This window comes from Podarcis gaigeae (genome assembly GCF_964106915.1).
Source record: "Podarcis gaigeae genome assembly, chromosome: 14".
NCBI lineage: Eukaryota > Metazoa > Chordata > Lepidosauria > Squamata > Lacertidae > Podarcis > Podarcis gaigeae.
In genome coordinates, this window is record NC_139690.1 from 10807649 (window position 1) to 10826564 (window position 18916).

Below are 18916 nucleotides of genomic sequence, written 5' to 3' on the forward strand. Positions count from 1 at the left end.
GCGCCCACGAGAGAGCCGCCCGGCGGCCGCCTTGCCTTTCTCCGGCGCCGGCTGGTACCCACAATGCACGAAGAGCCCCTGCAGCCGGAGCGGGAGGAGGAGGAAGCCGGCTGCGCGCCTGCATCACCCCCATCCTCCCTGCCCTTCCCAGGTAGCAACATGGCGAGGCCAGCCCAGCCGCCTCCTGAGGAGAAACGGCAGCCGTGAGCGGGGCGCCGCCGCGGCAAGACGCCTCGCCTCTCTCGCCGCCCTGCGCCCCGCCCTGCGCCCCGCCCCGGGCTGGCTGGCTGGCTGCCTGGCCGGCCTCCCTCGCTTCCTCGCCGCTTCTCTCGCTCCAGCCCGGAGGCGAAGAGCCGCTGCCATCGCGGCCGGCCGCCCGGAGCAGCCCCTGCAGCGCCGCTGCAGCCATGGCAGCGACCGAGCTGTACACAAAGGTGAGCGGCGGGGGGGGGGGGACGGGGACGGGGACGGACGGACGGGCGCCAACGAGGCCTACGCTTTCCCCCTCAGCCTTGCCAAGGCGGGAATGAATGGCGAGGGGAGGCCGAGGCCGTTGCAGGGTGCTTGGCAACGCCGCGGGAGGGGTGTGGGCCTCGTTGCCAAGGGGACGGCCGTGTGTGTGTGTATGTGTAGAGAATGGGGCCAGGCCCTCGACGAGCGATGGTGGTGCCTATGAGTCACACACAGCAGTGATGGATTTGGTCCCTATGAGCCATTTCTCGCCTTCATCTCTCTGCCATCCCCATCTTTTTTCAATTTTATTTTCGGGGGTCGGGTTAGGGAACGAGGAGCCGGCCTCCCTCACAAGCAGAGAGGTTGAGTGCTCCACCTGTCATGGGCGAGCTCGTTTGGATTCCTGCATTGCAGGGGGTTGGACTAGATGACCCCCGGGATCCCTTCTGACTGCGATGCTGTTATACCCCCCTGTAGCATTCAGGGGATGGCGGGGCTGGGATGGGCCAGTTGTCACCTTCCTCTCAGGGCCTCTGTGGCTGAGGAGCATCTTCCTTGCCAGCGTCTCCTTCCTCTCTCCTTCCTGGTGACCTGAAAGTGAAGAGAACAAAGGGACTGCTCCTCATTTGGAGCAGCTCGCTCACATGTTACCTTGCTTTATGTCCTCTTCCTCAGCTATTTCTCTCCACCCCCCTCTTTAACATTTTCACCGCATGCTGTCATCTTGTGGCACCTGAAAGCTTAGCATCATTTATTGCGGCTGGAGCTTTGGGTGGTGGAGGAGAGTTTGCCTTGTCGGTTGTATTACTGCTTGCCTGATGAGGAATTCTGCTCATAAAAATCCCAGCTACGTGCCCGCTCTCAAACCATTGCATTTTTACATCTTCTGTTAGATAAGCATGAGTCACGCTTGATTTCCTTATAATCAGCTGGTGTTTGTTTTTGCACAGTAATGAAAACACTTGCCGTTTGGAAGGAAATAATGCAGAGTGCAGTCCTTGGCAGTGGTGGTTTTTAGGTTCCCTTGTTTTCCAGAGATGCGCAGCTGGTGGTGGATGAAAGCTAGGTTATGCCAAGGGAGGGAAGGCGATGCAAACTCCTTGTCTCTTAGCAGCCTGACTCGGCAGCTCCCTTGGGGAAGCTTCAGTGCTAATGAATTGGGCTGTGTGATGTGTTGGGATAACTCATACAAAGAACACTCTAATTGCAGCATGCAGCATCAAGCTTGGTTCCCATGCTAAACTTTAATTATGGCCATAGCTATAGACATGGAACACACACATTGTCTATATGTGTAGCCAAACCTCAGTCATGTGCCTCGTGCTGTCGTTTGGAAGTTCTTTTCATTTATTTAAAAATGCCTGTGAGGAGGGAGATAACAGTTCCCCAGCTATTTCTCTTGTTCCATACAAATGGATGGGGAAAATATGCTATACAGAATAAGAGAAAAAGGGCTTGGTAGATGCATCATATGTCTCCGGTGATCACATTAGATATCATGATATGTGAACTATCAGCTTTTCAATATGTATAGATGTGGTATTGTCACAGAGTTCTCTAGCTCAGGGTGTTGTGGCCATGCTTCTTGAATATGCTTCTCAAATTAATCCCTAGCTTTGCTACCAATATTTTTTGTTTCTAGGCCTGATGGGGTTCTGTGAAGCCCTGAGATTGAGAATGTCAAATTCTCATCTCTAATGCATTTAAATTAATATCTATTTTAATCTCATTTATTGCATTTATAAGCTTGAATTCTAAGCTGTGTCTCCTGGCAAAACTTCACTGGTTCTCTTTGTATAGTCAACTTCATCTTCTGCTCTAATAACAAAGACAACCTAGCTAGCTAGGTAGTCATCAGGCCAGCCATATAATGCAATCCATTTCAATTTTTCTGTGAACAATATAGGTAGCATAGAATTTGGGTCTTGCCATTCAAAACAAATAACCTCTTATTCAATCTATGGAACATCATCTGAATGTTTTTCAGTCTGGATTCTTTTAATTCTGCTTAGTGAAATTCAGTTTGGGTTCATAAAGCTTGCAGTACAAGAACACAAACTTTTTGTAAGTGTATATATTAATATTGTGTTTACTTTTTAGCTTTGGGGTAGAGTGTACTTTTAACTGTGTGTGTTATTGAACTAGCTATTATTTTATAACTCATTTTGGACACAATTTTAATTAGTGTTTGGCTTCTCTGGAAAAGCTTATCTCTGGTGCATGTGGAATCATTTGAAGTAGAAGAATAATAGTCTAAGTAGGGACTGGGAGGTAAACTTCATGCTGAAGGTCTATAGTGATCTTATGAAGCCCATTCTTTTTGGGGGAGTGGAGAAGAGACTAACTATGCAATCCTATACATGTCTATTCAGAAGTAAGTCCAATTGAGTTCAGTGGGGTTGTTGTTGTTTAGTTGTTTAGTCGTGTCCGACTCTTCATGACCCCCTGGACCAGAGCACGCCAGGCACTCCTGTCTTCCACTGCCTCCCGCAGTTTGGTCAAACTCATGCTGGTAGCTTGGAGAACACTATCCAACCATCTCGTTCTCTCTTGTCCCCTTCTCCTTGTGCCCTCCATCTTTCCCAACATCAGGGTCTTTTCCAGGGAGTCTTCTCTTCTCATGAGGTGGCCAAAGTATTGGAGCCTCTGCTTGAGGATCTGTCCTTCCAGTGAGCACTCAGGGCTGATTTCCTTAAGAATGGATAGGTTTGATCTTCTTGCAGTCCATGGGACTTCCAAGAGTCTCCTCCAGCACCGTTACTTTCATGGAAGTGCAGTTGAGACTTTTTGTAATTAAAAGCAACATTAAAGGACTTTGTGTGTTGGATTTGTCTGAGCACCTGATTTTCCTGGATTGAAGGAGTCATAAAAATATGAACTGCCTGCTAGTGTTTTCTTTTTTGATACTATGAGCATGTAAGGCTTCATTTGTGTTTAAATCATACGAGAAATGCTAATGTGGAGATTGTAATTTACACAATTTGGTAATTGGTACAAAAGAAAACAAGGCATTATAGCATCCAGATCTTTTTTTTTACTATAGTGGGCATTTATGCGTAAAGTGTTGTCAGACATGAATCACACCAGGATCTATGCGCTAGCTGGAGTTAGCACTTTCTACACACTAATGTTTGTGTGAAGTGATTATGGTGTATAGAAAAATATTCACATGTCAAAGAAGTTCCTCCACTCTTAGACCATATTCTATTTCCTAGGAATTACCCAGAAGAAAAAGCAAAATGATCTAAATGCAGATGAATCAATATCTGAGTGTGTCTACAAGTCAAATTTGTGTTTTTTTCTGCAGAAAAGTACCTAGGCCTTATTTGTAGCCAGCAGGAGACTCAGTTAAAACTCCAAATAAATATAATGGGCTTCTCACTGAGATAAGTGTTCACATTAATGACATCATGCATTGACTTCAGTGGTGATAGATGCAAGTACAGCCAGGAGCAAGCTGTTTAAAACTCATCATTTTCTAAAACAAGTGGCAGGAACCTTTGCTTACATTTTCTCGGGTAAGCACATCTCAAGTTGTGCTTTTCTAACTTCTCCCTACTTTTGAAAGACGATTTCTGTTTTTCTTTTAATAAGATGCTGCCCACTTCTGTGCTCTATCGTCCTTCCAATAATATTAAATAATAAATAAAATATCATAAAATAAAATAATAGTAATAAAGGGAAGATGCTTCACTCTCTTTCTGCATTTTATTTTATATATGCTTTCAATGCTTAAAATGTATTCAGTTCTAGGATTTTATGTGTTGAGCTGTCCAGCATTTCCTACAAATATATAATTGGAAAATAGTGGAGTTGCACCTCATACCAACTTTGTATTTTTTTCAGACACCAGTTAATAAATGACACTTTTTAAAGCAGGCTTTTAGTGGCTGATGAGTTCAGTCCTTTAATAGTATATTTAATTTTGCTTTTTATATAATTAAATATTTTATGGAAATAATATAATATAATATAATATAATATATAATATAATAATATAAATGTGTGTGTATGTAACCACACTGATAATTTTCAGTAAAGGATGGTATAGAAATCTATGTTATGCTAGCATTGGAAATAAATAAAGCTACTTTCAATTTACTGAAGTAAAGTAGCACTAGTCCACCATCTGTTAATTCAGTTACTGAAAAATGAAACACTTCTTCAAAATTACTATACATAGTGCTTTTTGGAAATTTGATTCCCAGCCCCTGCAGAAAGACCTAGTCACTGCTACCCAATTCTTCTGTCTCTCTTTTCCTTCCTGGTGGCTAGAAATACTTCATCATCATAGTTTTCAAGCTCAGTTATATGACAGCAGGAACTGGTAGCCTAGAGAGAAACAGTTTTCTTGGAAAAACTTGCCATAAAATTGCAATAGCACAGCAAGACAGAAACAGGTTTGAGTCTTCCCAATTAAACCCAGACACTGTGTAAACAAGTACCTAAGCTAACGGAAAATGTGAACTAAGCGAAAGAGTTTCCAATCAGCTTTGTAGACTGACAAGTCTGAAGCTGTGAAAAATTTGAGCAGATCAACTGCTAAATAGTGGTTTAGAGTGCTTCATCTGAACACTGAGTTTCTTCTGAGGAAATGAAATCAGCTTGGGCAGGGCTGCCTACTCTGGGAGATGGAGCTCTATTCCTGGAAGTATGTTCTTGCTCCACAAATCGGTCATAGGGGATGTATTTTGAAATGCATGTAGACTTGTACAGTTAAAAATTAAACTTATAATTTTTGCTCCATGAACAATTATTTTTTCAGCCGGAGTTAATTAGTTGGGTTGTTTTTCACAGGGCAAGAAAAATGCAACGAAACCTCCCAAACACCCTTCAGAACAAACATCCTCACTTTTGTATCGGCCCATGCACATTTAAAGCGGCTTGCTTAAATGACACTAATAAGAGCAGACATTCAGCAGAGCCAATTTAAATACGGCAGTTATTTGTGACAGCAGTTATTTCTTGTGTACATCTTGGGGTTATGGTGTTTCAAATGCAAGCAAAGTAACAATGAGTAAGGAAGGTTGTAAAGTCAATCATGGCTCTGTCCAGTATGGTTAGGTGTTCTGTGAAATACAATATAGAATCATAGAATTGTAGAGTTGGAAGGGACGCTTAGGATCATCTAGTCCAACCCCCTGCAATGCAGGAATACACAGCTGTCCCATACGGGGATCAAACCTGCAACCTTGGCGTTATCAGCACCATGCTCTAACCAACTTAGCCTGTGTGTTCCATACCCTTGACACAGTTATCAGTCAGGCAATTTTTGGCCACGTCTATCCACAATTTAGGATGGAAAGCATGTGGGTGTTCATATGTGACATGCTTTTGGACTTCGATACCCACATTAGAAAATCATGTTAAGTCTTATAGCATGTGTCTGGCTTCATCCTGAAAGGCTTCCTTAACAATTTCCTAACAGTGGCACTTGTGCTTTGCTCTTAAATTCCTTTGCCACTTAAAGCAAAGCCAATTTACTCTGGGGTGTGGCAGATTGTTAGTAGATAAATGCTGAATAGGCTCAAATCTGAGAACCACTAACCACTCCCAGTATTCTGCTCCTTTGTGATGTGACACAGTACATGAATCAGCACTTTGTGAGATGGTTCAGCAGAATAGCTTAAAGAGGATTGGAAATGGAAAATTCCAGAGTTCTACTGCTGTGATGCTAAGTAAGAGTGGATTTGCACATACCATACCTTTACAATGCAGATTTTTGAGTTTCTTCCGTATGCAGCATTCCCTCCACAATGTGTACTGATGCACATCTAGAAGAGTTAGTAGCAGTAACTTGTGCTTAGCTGTTATGTGATAAAAAGCAGGTACAAGCCAGGTACACCCTTGGCTACCTGTGTTCTCCTGAATCATTTATCATGGGACTATTTATTAAAATGGTAAAAAGTGTGCTATAAATGTGAAGGAAGTGGGAATATTATAGCATATAGTCAAGCAACCCCCTAATTTAGGTAGGTTATAGAATACAAGCACTTAAAACAGATCAATCTTGTTTCTGTATCATGAGGTGGCTTTTCTTAGCACCTTTCGTAAATATTGTGGTGTCTTGCCTGTGTTTCTCTACGTATATTAGAACTGGAGAAACAAGATCCACGAAAGGCAGGTGTCTGGGAAATACGTTGTCTAAAGGTCTTGAGCTTTAAGCAGGGGAACAGTACAGTGGTACCTCGGGTTACAAACACTTCGGATTACAAACTCCGGAAGTAGTACCTCGGGTAGAGAACTTTGCCCCAGGATGAGAATGGAAATTGTGTGCCGGTGGTGTGGCAGCAGCGGGAGGCCCCATTAGCGAAAGCGTGCCTCAGGTTAAGAACGGTTTCGGGTTTAGAACGGACCTCCGGAATGAATTCAGTTTGTAACCCAAGGTACCACTGTATTGGCATTAAATGAATATGTAACTCTGGAGCTGTCGCATGACTAAAGAAATCTTTGTTCAGTATACATGTGGATTTTAGTAATTTGACATATGAGAAAACCCGTTAGTTCTAAAAAAAAAAGCATGGTACTTTTGTTTTTAGATGATGGATGCAAGTGTTTGTAAGCAGGCATCATCTTAAACGAAGTTACCTCCTTCCCTCCCATGTAAGAGGGAATTATTTCATTAGTATTCAATGCTAAAACATGATTATCTATTACTAGGTAGAGCTTACACACTTCTCCCTCTCTTCTGGTGCATCTGCGAGATGTTCAGAATCTTTTGCTTCCACTTTCAACTTATTGTCCTAACCTGGTCATAGTATTCTCCATGGATAGTGGAAAGAAACCAACTTCAAATAATAGTTCACGAAGCTGACTTGTTTTCACTAACCAAAGTTAAGACTAACCACAAGACCGCATGCTAAAGTGAGGCTAATCTAAAAGAGAACTTTCCTTATCTTCTCACAGCTGTACTGCAAGGAGAAGGAGGTGAGCCCAAAGTTCACTGTGGTTCATCTTTGTAATGCTAAACCATGACTCCATCAGATGTCAAGGAGATCAGTAACAATATTTAGAAGACATCTGAAGGCAGCCCTGTACAGTGGAACCTCGGAAGTCGAACGCCTCTTGAACGATCAAAAACAGGAAGTGATTATTCTGGTTTTTGAATGAATTTCGGAAGTCAAATGTCTGGTGCGGCTTCTGATTGGCTGCGGGACGCTCCTGCAGCCAATAGGAAGCCGCGCCTTGGAAGTAAAACGTTTTGGAAGTCGAACGGACTTCCGGAATGGATTCCGTTCGACTTCCAAGGTACGTCTGTATAGGGAAGTTTTTAATGTTTGATGATGTTGGAGGAAGCTCTTTTTAGTCTTGGTTCAGACCAGGTTTGGGGACAGAATCAACCTTGATCACCCTGATAGATGCTTTGCTTCAGGAGAGGGTGGGGTGGAGTATTACCTTGTCACTCTTGCTTGATCTTTCGGTGGTTTTCAATACCATGGACCATGGCTTCCTTCTGGGCAACCTCCAAGAATTGGGAATTGGTAGCACTATATTTATTGCAGCTCCACTCCCTATTTACGGTGCTGTGTTCAGATAATAGCTTTGTGGAATTATGTATCTGCCCCTGGCAGTTTTGCTGTGGGGTTTCTCAGGGTACTATTTTGACCCCAATGTTGTTTGATATCTAGTTGAAGCAACTGGGAGCTCCTATGAGGAGACTGGGGGCACTGCGCTATCAGTATGCAGATATTGCCCAGATTTGCTTCTCTGTTAAATCTAAATCAGGAGAAGCTGTGGTTATTTGAACTGGTGTCTGGATGCAGTGGTGGGCTGGATGAGAGCCAAAAAACGCCCCCCGATCCTGAATCCTGGTAAGATGGAAATTCTGGGCAAGCACTTTTGAGGTTTGGAAGTTTGGGAAATTCTGGATAAGGCTGTACTCCCTCTGAAGGAATGGGTATGTAGCTTGGGGTACATACATAGTAGGTTTGCTACTATGCATAAAGACCCTGATGTTGGGAAAGATGGAGGGCACAAGGAGAAGGGTACGACAGAGGACGAGATGGTTGGACAGTGTTCTTGAAGCTACCAGCATGAATTTGACTAAACTGTGGGAGGCAGTGGAAGACAGAAGTGCTCTGGTCCATGGGGTCATAAAGAGTCGGACACGACTAAATGACTAAACAACAACAACACTATGCATAAGCTGGTTTTGTCAGGGTATGGGAGCTGTTCCATGCTAATGCCCCTATCTACCTGAGGATACATGTGTATCGTTTACCGTATCAACAATTTTGGATATGAATCTGATATGCAAATGTGCATCAGAATGCACATTGCAGTTTCGGTGCTGCCCTTTTGCGCTGTGTTATTTTACAGTGGGATGTGCATTCTATGGGATGTGCATTCAGTGAAGCATCCTCATCTATGCCCTGGCACAGCTAGTAATCTTTTAACCATTTTGACTGTTTTATAGGCGTGAATATAGATTTCCGGAATGATAGTCTTGTTGATAGCAATAGTGACTTAGTAGTCCTTTTGCAGAATTTGGGGTTGTTGTTGTTTTTTGCATATAATGGATGTAAGCAGGAGGTTAGAGAGGCAGGCCTGAGTGTGGGAGAGGTTGACAGGGGCTGGAAATATAGAGTAAGAGAAATGGGGGAGGGCAATCATGAAGCCTTAACTTTTTTTTTAAGCATCAGATTTTACTTCATGGCGTAGATTATGGAATATGAACATCCCTGTGAACTTCCCTGTCTGTTAAATTATCATTTTAATGGAGGAAGTAATTGGGAGCCCATCATTTGATAAGATGTAAGAGCACTTCAAGCTTTCTGCTTAATGTAAATGGATAGAGGAACTTTTTTTTATTGTTGTAAAAGTAATGTTTGGAGGAATGTTTTTGAATATCACCATTTGATGACTATCACAAGACAGTTGGGTTTTATCATTCTTCCAAGTGGCACGGAAAGAAAACACTCTCGCTCTTTGTGCTGCAAAGGAAGTCAAATTGCCCTGACAATGAAGGAATTCAGTGATCTGACATGGCTGTCAAACGTTGCCCTTTACAGGGGCGTTATGGTTGGTTTTTCTGTTGCTTTGAAAGTGGATAATATCAGTCTTGCAGACGAGCTGGGAGACGCCTGCTAGAGTCAGTCTGAACTGTGTGGCTGATCAGTTTGCCCACTCTCAGAAATACGTCTTTCGTTGTGGAGGACATATTGCTTGTGAAGGCGAAAATGCTTGCTGCTCAGATTACCAGGAGTTTGCACCACCAGAGATACTGGAAAAGTGTTGATGATTTGGACTATATGTATGTTAAAGTAAGTTTATCTTCTCTTCTCACACATACCTCAGCTATGAATCTAGCACCATTATCTATGCTTGCTAACTTCTTGCTACTTTATCTAACATGGCCGCAATCCTATGTCCAGTTACACAAGAAACTAACTGGCTTCAATTGTAATTGGATGCAAGATTGCATATAAATATACATTTTACACATATTGTGGGCAAGCCATAGGGCGTATGGTTTAGTTGTGTAAACAAGGTTAATCAGACTATGTTAGGATAACTTTTATAGAGTGAAACTGTCTTTGGTATGTGTACTTTCTTCTTGTCGCTATACTATGTTTGGAATTGTCATGGCTTTTGAGGGAGGTTTCCCTACCGTAAGTTGTCAGTGTACTAATACTAAAACAAGTGATAAAATAAGCTTTTCAGCTTTGGAATGCTGATTTGCGTTCTAATTATTTGCTTTTGGATAGTTCTGTAACATAATACTTTGTAGGAAGGGAAACTTATCTAAGTATGTTGATCAGCTAAGCTTTGAGAAAACTGAAGAGCAAGTAAAAACAATTTGTTAGGTATTTTTCTATTTAAGCATACCTGAAGAGAGATTTAAGCTGCAGTCCTGTCCACTTATACTTAGGCAGTGGTTCTCAAAGGGTGGGGCAAGAGAGGATGAAAAGTGTGGTGGGAAGATTCAAGAACATTATATTTTGGGAATGATTCATGCGGCTGTGTTCTTTTATACTTTCTGCATGTCCCATGATCGTATTATAGTTGTGTTCATGTTGTAAATCGAGCACTGCTAGGAGTTGTTTCTTTTTGTTTCCCCATGTATTTCTTACCAACAAAAAATTTGGTGTGGCACAAGAAAGTTGTTATTCTGAAAGTGTGGTCCAGAGAAAAGAGTTTGAGAAGCACTGTACTTGGGTGTAAACCCGATAGAACACCTAGTCAGCAAACTTTTTCAGCAGGGGGCTGGTCCACTGTCCCTCAGACCTTGTGGGGGGCCAGACTATATTTTGAAAAAAACAATGAACGAATTCCTATGCCCCACAAATAACCCAGAGATACATCTTAAATAAAAGGACAAGTTCTACTGATGTAAAAACACGCTGATTCCCGGACCATCTGCAGGCCGGATTTAGAAGGCGATTGGTCTACCCATGACCTAAGCTTTTCTTCTAAGTAAGTATTTGTAGGATTGGACTATAAGTCTCTCTGGCTTTTGAGTTGATCTTTCTCACTTGCCCCCATTACCTGCTATATCTTCCCCTTCAGCCTTGCAATATTTTGGAGGCTACAATCTGATTAGGTTATTGAATCTCCTGTGAATCTGCTTACTAACAGCTGAACTGAACTGAAAAAGAAGGTTCTCCAGAATGTGGTATCAGGCAGAACTTCCTGGTTAGACAACAAAGCAAACAAGTTATATTCCTCAGGGGTTTCTTCTCAGGGTGTGCCTGACTAAGAACACGGAGAGAAAGTAATGGTTTTAAAACGAAGGTGTTCTAACAGAAAACACACTTATAGCTTCTGGGTAAGGACTCCTGTTTCCTTAAGAGTTTTTCCCAAGTCTGCTAATGAGCTATTTAAAAGAGAGGTTCTCTGGGACTTCAAGCAGCAAAATGAATTTTTCAAAACCAAAAATGACTATCCACTTTCGAGTTCTGCTTGATACAACTGGGCATTTTGAAACATGATACACTTACAGTGGTACCTCAGGTTAAGTACTTAATTCGTTCCGAAGGTCCGTTATTAACCTGAAACTGTTCTTAACCTGAAGCACCACTTTAGCTAATGGGGCCTCCTGCTGTCCCCGCGCCGCCAGAGCACGATTTCTGTTCTCATCCTGAAGCAAAGTTCTTAACCTGAAGCACTATTTCTGGGGTAGCGGAGTCTGTAACCTGAAGCATATGTAACCTGAGGTACCACTGTATTTGATTTAGTTTATTTAAATATTTTGCTCTGCTTTTAGGCCTCCAGAAACACCCCCCAATAATTTTTCATTGTTTTTCATTTAAATACAAGAACAACATAGAACGACAGTAACTTGTCCAGTGGTACATTCTTAAGTGTAATGTGCCATAGATGATCTGTGAGATTATGTTGATTATATTCTAAAACAGGATGAATGGCATCTACCTTTAAAGTAACCCTAATGGGATTGCTGCAAGAGCTGTCTAGCTCAGGAAAAGCTGGGGATAAGGATTTATTCTGTAATTTGAGTATGGCTGGACACACTTCAACCAGGTCAAACTTTCTGGTAGATACCAGATATAAGAATCAAAAGTGTAATACTTGTCCATTTCCAAGTTATGATCAAGCTGTGGTTTTTTTCTGACGTATATCTTATTTCCCATGATGGGAAAAGCAATATGAGAGATAGTCTCAAATGAGTGGTTTCAGTTCTGTTTACTGTCTTTTGACCTTTATATCTGTGATAATTAATTTTACCATTAGCTCTGTTTCCAGATGCTTTGATGGGCTTTGTTCTTTTTGAGAAGGCACAAATAACCTAAGCATATAATGTAAAGAAATGCTACAAATACTGGTATATTTTCATAATTGCATTATATGATGCATTGGAATGTATTGGAATTCTTGAAATTGAGAGCTACCGTTGTGTATAGTCATATCTTCTATATCCAGACACCTCGAGGGTGTATGTGGTTTATATAGCATGTTGTCAGGAAAAAGAGGAGAGATCTTAAGAATTGAACGGAACAGAGAAACTGTTTATCTAGCAGTTGTATAGAGAAGGCTAATTAAACATCTGGTCAGGAAGAGAGATGTGCAGTGTATTCGGCTTTGATCTCTTTGGAGTACCAGAGACTGGAACAGTTAATGCATCATGAGATTCAAGTATTTGCATTTTGTCCCATGTATCAAAGACTGCTTCTGGAGACTTGCATTCCCAAAGAATTACTAGATATCATGAAATGATATTGCTGGATTGTTCTTAACTAGAGGTGTGGTTCACTCCCCCCCTTTAGTCTCTTTTTCTTTGGGCCCAGTAATAACTTCAGTGAACACAGGAACAGATAATAGTCAGAATTTGCTGCTTTGCCGCTCTTGAATGAAGATATTGTTCCTTCTTTTGTTATATGATTTCCTCAGAAACATTACTTCCGTATTACAGTAAATATATTACTATTTACTGAAAGAAGACATTTGGGAGCAAGATGGGTAAAACATTTTTTATCTCCCTTTTCAGTTGAAAAAGTACCTTCAAAGTGCCTTACAAATATTGCTGATAAGTTGCGAAACACAAAATGAAAAGGGAGGGAGGACGCTAAAAGCAGTCTCGGACACTAAATCTTAGTTACCAGATTTATGTAAAAACAAACTGGAATTGAACAACTTGGAGAGCCAAAAGTTGCTGGTCTCTTAACAGAACTACTGTGTGGCAGTATTATGTATGCAAATAAAGTATCCTGAAATAGATGTCAGATTCTTCTGATTTTTCTTTTAATGAGACAATAAAATCATCTTTGCCCACTACAAAACTATTTGTAATAACTCTCATTCTTTGTTGCAGCCAAGAGGGTTAGTGTGGCATTCATCTGTTACAAGGCAGTGTTAAGTCTGTAAAAAGGTGTTTCAGCAAGGTGTGGCTTCCCCAATCCTCTAAATCAGGTGTGTCCAACAGTTAGATCATGATCTACTGGTAGAGCACTGGTGTTCCTCATAGATCTTTGGCACCTCAGTTATCTCCCCCCCAAAAGGGGGGGGGGAACCTGTGGCTTCCTAAAAAAGCTCAACAACTTTGGTCCATCCAACGACAATGGATAGATCACTGCCATTTTTTAAATGCTATGAGTAGATCACAGTCTATTGAGAGTTGGACGTCACTACTCTGAATGTATTAGTTACATTGAATAATCATTGCTGATTTCTATCCTTGCACTTCCTTCAGTAGAAAATAAGCCAGGGGAAACAAGAGATAGATGCCAGGTAATAAATAAACGGGCTCAGGGGATTGGTCAAGAGTATAATTTGCTCTTTGTAATAGTTGCAGTAGAGCCCTTCCATTAAGGCATGTCTTCCTTTTGTGCATACATTTTATGCTGTAAGTTGAAGAGGTTTGATTTGGCCCCTTGGATACTTTATAGAAAGGCAGGATATAAATCTTGATAATAAGCAAACACATGTGCTCTGCTTTGATCCAAGGCAATACTGTACTGTATTCAGCTGCTGCTAATGCAGTGACCAGTGCATTCTTGGGAAACTAGTTTCAAGTTGCAACCATAAACCATTGCTCCAATTTCTTACCATGAGTCTCCTTTAACTATTTATGTTTTCCTATTGTGCCTATTACATCACAATGTGCCTATTACTAGTGCTCCAAAGTAAGCCCACTTGAGTTCAGTTCTCCTAGAAAAGTGTGTATATAGTATTGCAGTCCAGCTGCAGGGTGACTTTTGGGGGGTCTTCTTTCTGTTTTTCCTGTAAAAAGGTTAAGCGATCATAGCATTACATTGATGTTTCATTAAGCTACAAACACCAATATAAAAGAAGCTTCCTTTTTTGGAATTAGGAAACTAGTACTGTAATAACAAACAACTGCATTCATGATAGTCTAGCCTTTGCTCATATGTGGAATACCTTTAAACATCTTACTGGGTCACTGCCTTTTTCAGCATAGGTCAGTTGAATTTCAAGTGGAATGTGATCTTCATAATAATAATAATAATAATAATTTTTAATTTATACCCCGCCCTCCCCAGCCAAGGCCGGGCTCAGAGCGGCTTACAAGCAATAATAAAAACAAGATGAATGATTACAACTTAAAAACAAAAATAAAATACAACATTAAAATAATGGAACATTAAAATATTAAAATGTAGCCTCATCGCAGGAGGAGAAGGAAAAGAAAGGAAAAAAAAGAGAGGGAGGCAATCAAATTGGCTCCAAGCCAAAGGCCAGGCGGAACAACTCTGTCTTACAGGCCCTGCGGAAAGAAATCAGATCCTGCAGGGCCCTGGTCTCATTAGGCAGAGCGTTCCACCAGGCCGGAGCCAGAGTTGAAAAGGCCCTGGCTCTGGTTGAAGCCAATCTAACTTCCTTAGGGCCTGGGACCACTAGGGTGTTGTTATTTATGACCTTGAGGCTCTCCGTGGGGCATACCGGGAGAGGTGGTCCCGTAGGTACGAGGGTCCTAGGCCGTGAAGGGCTTTAAAGGTCAAACCAGCACCTTAAATCTGACCCTGTACTCCACCGGGAGCCATTTATATCATATATATATATATTTACACCAGCCCATTTATATGGGGATTCTTGGCATTTTTTAAACTATTTGGTACTTTAAAAATCAGTAGTAAATGTGAGTAACTAAACTTGGTAGGTTCAGTTAACTTGAAGACTTTTAAGCGTAAGAAAAGCCCTACAGAATCAGGCCAAATGTCCATCTTGCCACTTATTCTGTTTCCAACAGTGGCTTGCTGAATGCTTCTGGGAACCTCACCAGCAGGGATGAAGGCAAGATCCCTTTCTGTTGTTTCTTCCCCAACTCCTGGAATTCAAAAGTACAGTAGACTTTCTCTGAGTTTCGTATTTCCATATTGCTGTCCTAATGAATAGCAGTTGATAGAATTATAATTCATGGATATAATCTCCATTTAAAGTCATCTGTTGCACCATCTCAAACTTGTGGCTGTCAAATTCTGTACATCAGTTGTTATATATGGTATGAGAAAGTCCTTTTATTTGTCTTTTACGAATTTGCTACCCATCAGTCTCACTGGACGTTTCCATATTCTTGTCTTATATGAAAGGGAGGGAAAATGTCTTTCCGCACTGTGAAACTTCTTAATATTTTTAACATTACACAAAACCAATGGGAGGTGTCAGCCAGAGAATTGGAGCACAATGCCACCAGTATGTGGACACACCCAGCTCTATTTCTTCATACCATCTGAATCAGGAGAGTACAAGTGCTGAAACAGTGCCTGGAGGCAGTGATGAACTGGATGAGGAACAATAAACTAAAGCTGAATCTTTATAAGTCTGAGACTTGTTCTTGGGCTTGCAAATTAGGCAAACAGCCCATTCTGATGGGGTAGCACTTCCCATAAAAGAACAGTTCTTAGAGTGCTCACGGGCCACTGTGGCTAGGAGTGCCTCTGCTCCCCTGGTTCACCAATTATGGCTCCAGTTGGCTGCAGTTGTCTATGCTTCCATGAGCTCCCAATTTAACTAATGTAATACATTCTGTGGCAGTATTCGAAGTTCCCCAGGCACTACTGACATAGTTCCAATTGCAACTGTATGGAGATTTCTGGGTGCCAGGTTGGTAGCCACAGTTTAAAAACCTCTGCCTTAGTCCTTAGTTAATACCATTTCCACTTCCGCTGTGTGTGTTTCTCTTTCTTACATACTGGGACAAGTGAATTGTTGTAAGAACAAGCTACAGTCAAACAATGTAGTCGAGATCATTGAATTGTAATGTTGGAAGGTACCCTGAGGGTGATCTGGTCCAACCCTCTGGCGAATAGATAATTCTGTTGCAGCAACAGTAACCTAGGTTTAGGCTGCCATCTGGCATGTGGCTTATATAAGTTTCTAACACTGCTCTATGTGGGGCTTCCCTTGAAGATGAGTTGGCACAGAATGCGTCTGCTTGGTTGTTGTGTAAGGCATTGATATGGACGCACGTTGCACGGATTCTGAAAGCACTATATTGGCTGCCACTGAGCATCAAGCCCAATTCTGTGTGCTGGTAGTAGCATACAGGGGAAGCCTGACTTGTGCTGCTTTCAATGAATGTGATCTAGACAGGTCACTTTATGAAACAGGGCCCTCTCAGTGGGCTAAGGCCATGGAACTCCCTTGCTGCTGAAATTGGACTGTTCTGCAAATTATATGAGTTCAGATAGCAATTCAAGTTGCTCCAACCACTCGTTGGAGCATAATAACAGTGACATCATCTGTATTTCTACTTGCATTTCTTTAATTAAATTTAATGCTGTCTGCTGTACTTTTGGACTGCACCTTTACTTTGCTTTTAGTTATCTACCTTTTTGTTAGCAGCCTTGGGCTTGTGAGAGGTAAGGAGAAATATAATAATAAAATAATGATAATGCTGTGCATTTTTATTCATTTGCCTAAGCTGCATGCTGTTGCTATGGCCTAGCAAAGAGAGCAAATTTTCAGTCTTCAGACATTCACCTTGAGGTCTCTGTTCATAGCAGAATCTGCCAAACTCTCACTGTTCATCAGTTTTCTTTCAGAAGGTGGCACTGGTGAAATAGATGAAATGTGTGTAGTTTAGACATGCACAGGAAAACTAGTATGGGAGTGTTACGGAGATTGCTTTTTTAAGTATAGAGCATCAAAAATATTGTTCTCCATCTGCAGTCTGAAGTGATACAGTAAGTTAGAACCTTACTGTAGTTAGAACCTTCTCTCTGCTGTGCTACAGGAAAGTGTTACAAAGCAATGTTAGCATTCTGTCTCTTTTCGCCTCCCTCCCTTCCTTTCTCACACTCCAGAACTTGTACAGGCACTGTCATCTTCCTTTCTGTTTTCTTCTTCTTGCAAATGTAAGGAAACTATTGGTTTCTGAATGTCATCATTTTGTTAAGGTGCACTAGCCAATGCACCAGAGTTGACACAAACTTGTCAAGGCAAAGGGCCAGGAAGCCTTTCCAAAATGCCTGGTGCTATTTTTGTTGTGGTCAGAAAAGCTCTTCTTTGTGTTTCTGTTAGGGGCAATTCTTCGCTACACTGTATTCTCTCACTTCTTTGATTGCATTAAAAGAAATTATCTTCCTGGCTGGGAAGAAGCATCATTATATTGTCGCAGGTGGCAGCTGCTGCTCTCTGATGTTTCTTTTTGTGTCATTGTTTCTGTTGTGGAAAGCAACATTGGGCCATATACAGCTGAGTCCTGCACAGCGTAGACCCACTGAAAATTAATGGCCCTAAGTTAGTTGAGTTCATTTAATTTCAGTGGGTCTACATTTGATACAATCCACATAATCCAGAAACTGTATGAAAAGCTGTGCTGGGGCTCTGTCTCCGATGACTAGAAAGAAATGTGCTGTGGCATTCTGGGTGTTCAGCAGTCTCTGCCCTTTCAGCATGCAAAAAGCATCCTGGGCTCGGAGCTTGCACTGGATGGAGCAATAGCTAGTGCGGAGAAAACTTGGCGAACTAGTGGTTAGAGTGCTAAGGGAGGACTGGGAAGACGTGGATTCAACCCCCAGTTCACTGGGGGGCTTTGAGTCAACATTTCTTAGCCTATAACTAACCTTCCAGGGTGGTTGTTGGCGGGTGTTTGTGTGTGAGTGCCGAGAACTATGTATGCCAACTCAGTGGCCTTGGAGGAAGAGTGGGATGGACTGGTAAGTAATGGGCAATTGGGAAAGGGGCCTGGTACTTTCATGACCACCTCTGAATGGGTGAAAGCTGTAGCTGTGGGAGTGGCATTATTCATTCATTCATTCATTCATTCATTCATTCATTCATCATTCATTCACCCATCCATCCATTCATTTACAAACAACATTTATATTCCACCCAAAAACTTAAAAGCAATGGGCTGGGCAGGGGGGAACCATAGAACCAGCAACAGGAGGTTATAGCAAAACTCTCAGGAGGCACCAAAAATTTCCCAGCTCTTGAAAGAAGAGCAAATTATTTAAAATAGGCAAATTATTTAAAAATCTAGAGAGAACGGCCCCCTTTATTTTAGTTCCAGAAAGAGCACTGTAGCTTCTGAGAGTGGTAGAGATGTGTGAGTTTTATGTCAGTCTTACAAATAGTACTTTGACATGCTGCATTGCTAAGTCTTGGAGCATATAACAGTTTCACTTCTTCTCCCAGAGAATTTAAAAAAGCTAAAAATAAAAAACAAGCCAGCCGCTAAGAAAAGGGATGTACTAATCATGCTAAATAGCTGAAATGTTTTACATATTATAGAAAGTGCCTCAGGACTGTGACCTGTGAGAGGAATTGAAAAGCATGTGGTAAATTTTGGCAGCTCAGTGTTTGAATTTCACCATTGCTTTTTAGAGCCCCAATTTCCTGCACGTATGAATGTAGCAACCACCACCAAATCAGGAAGACTTGAGTAAAATGCAGGGAATTCATGTCTTGTGATAATATTTGAGCATGCACTCACCTGTGCTCTGAAATGATGCTGTCAGAGGAAGATTGCACCATATGCTATTTCAGGACTTACAGATTGACTCTAAAATCACCTCCCTTAAAGAACGTGTACATATTTGGC

General features: G+C 41.7%; 1 protein-coding gene across 8 annotated transcripts in view; it reads left to right on the top strand.

Moving 5' to 3' along the window:
• MYO5A (myosin VA) overlaps positions 1–18916 on the top strand; it is a 114113-nt gene continuing 95197 nt past the window's right edge. For 4 of the 8 annotated variants that reach the window (XM_083712386.1, XM_083712388.1, XM_083712389.1 and 1 more), the window contains exon 1: positions 9329–9716. In XM_083712386.1, coding sequence (XP_083568512.1) covers positions 9633–9716 — 84 coding nt within the window. In that variant the 5' untranslated portion in view covers positions 9329–9632. Of the gene's footprint in view, positions 435–9328; positions 9717–18916 lie in introns of those variants that run through there. The other 4 variants (XM_083712387.1, XM_083712390.1, XM_083712392.1 and 1 more) reach the window with 2 other exon arrangements.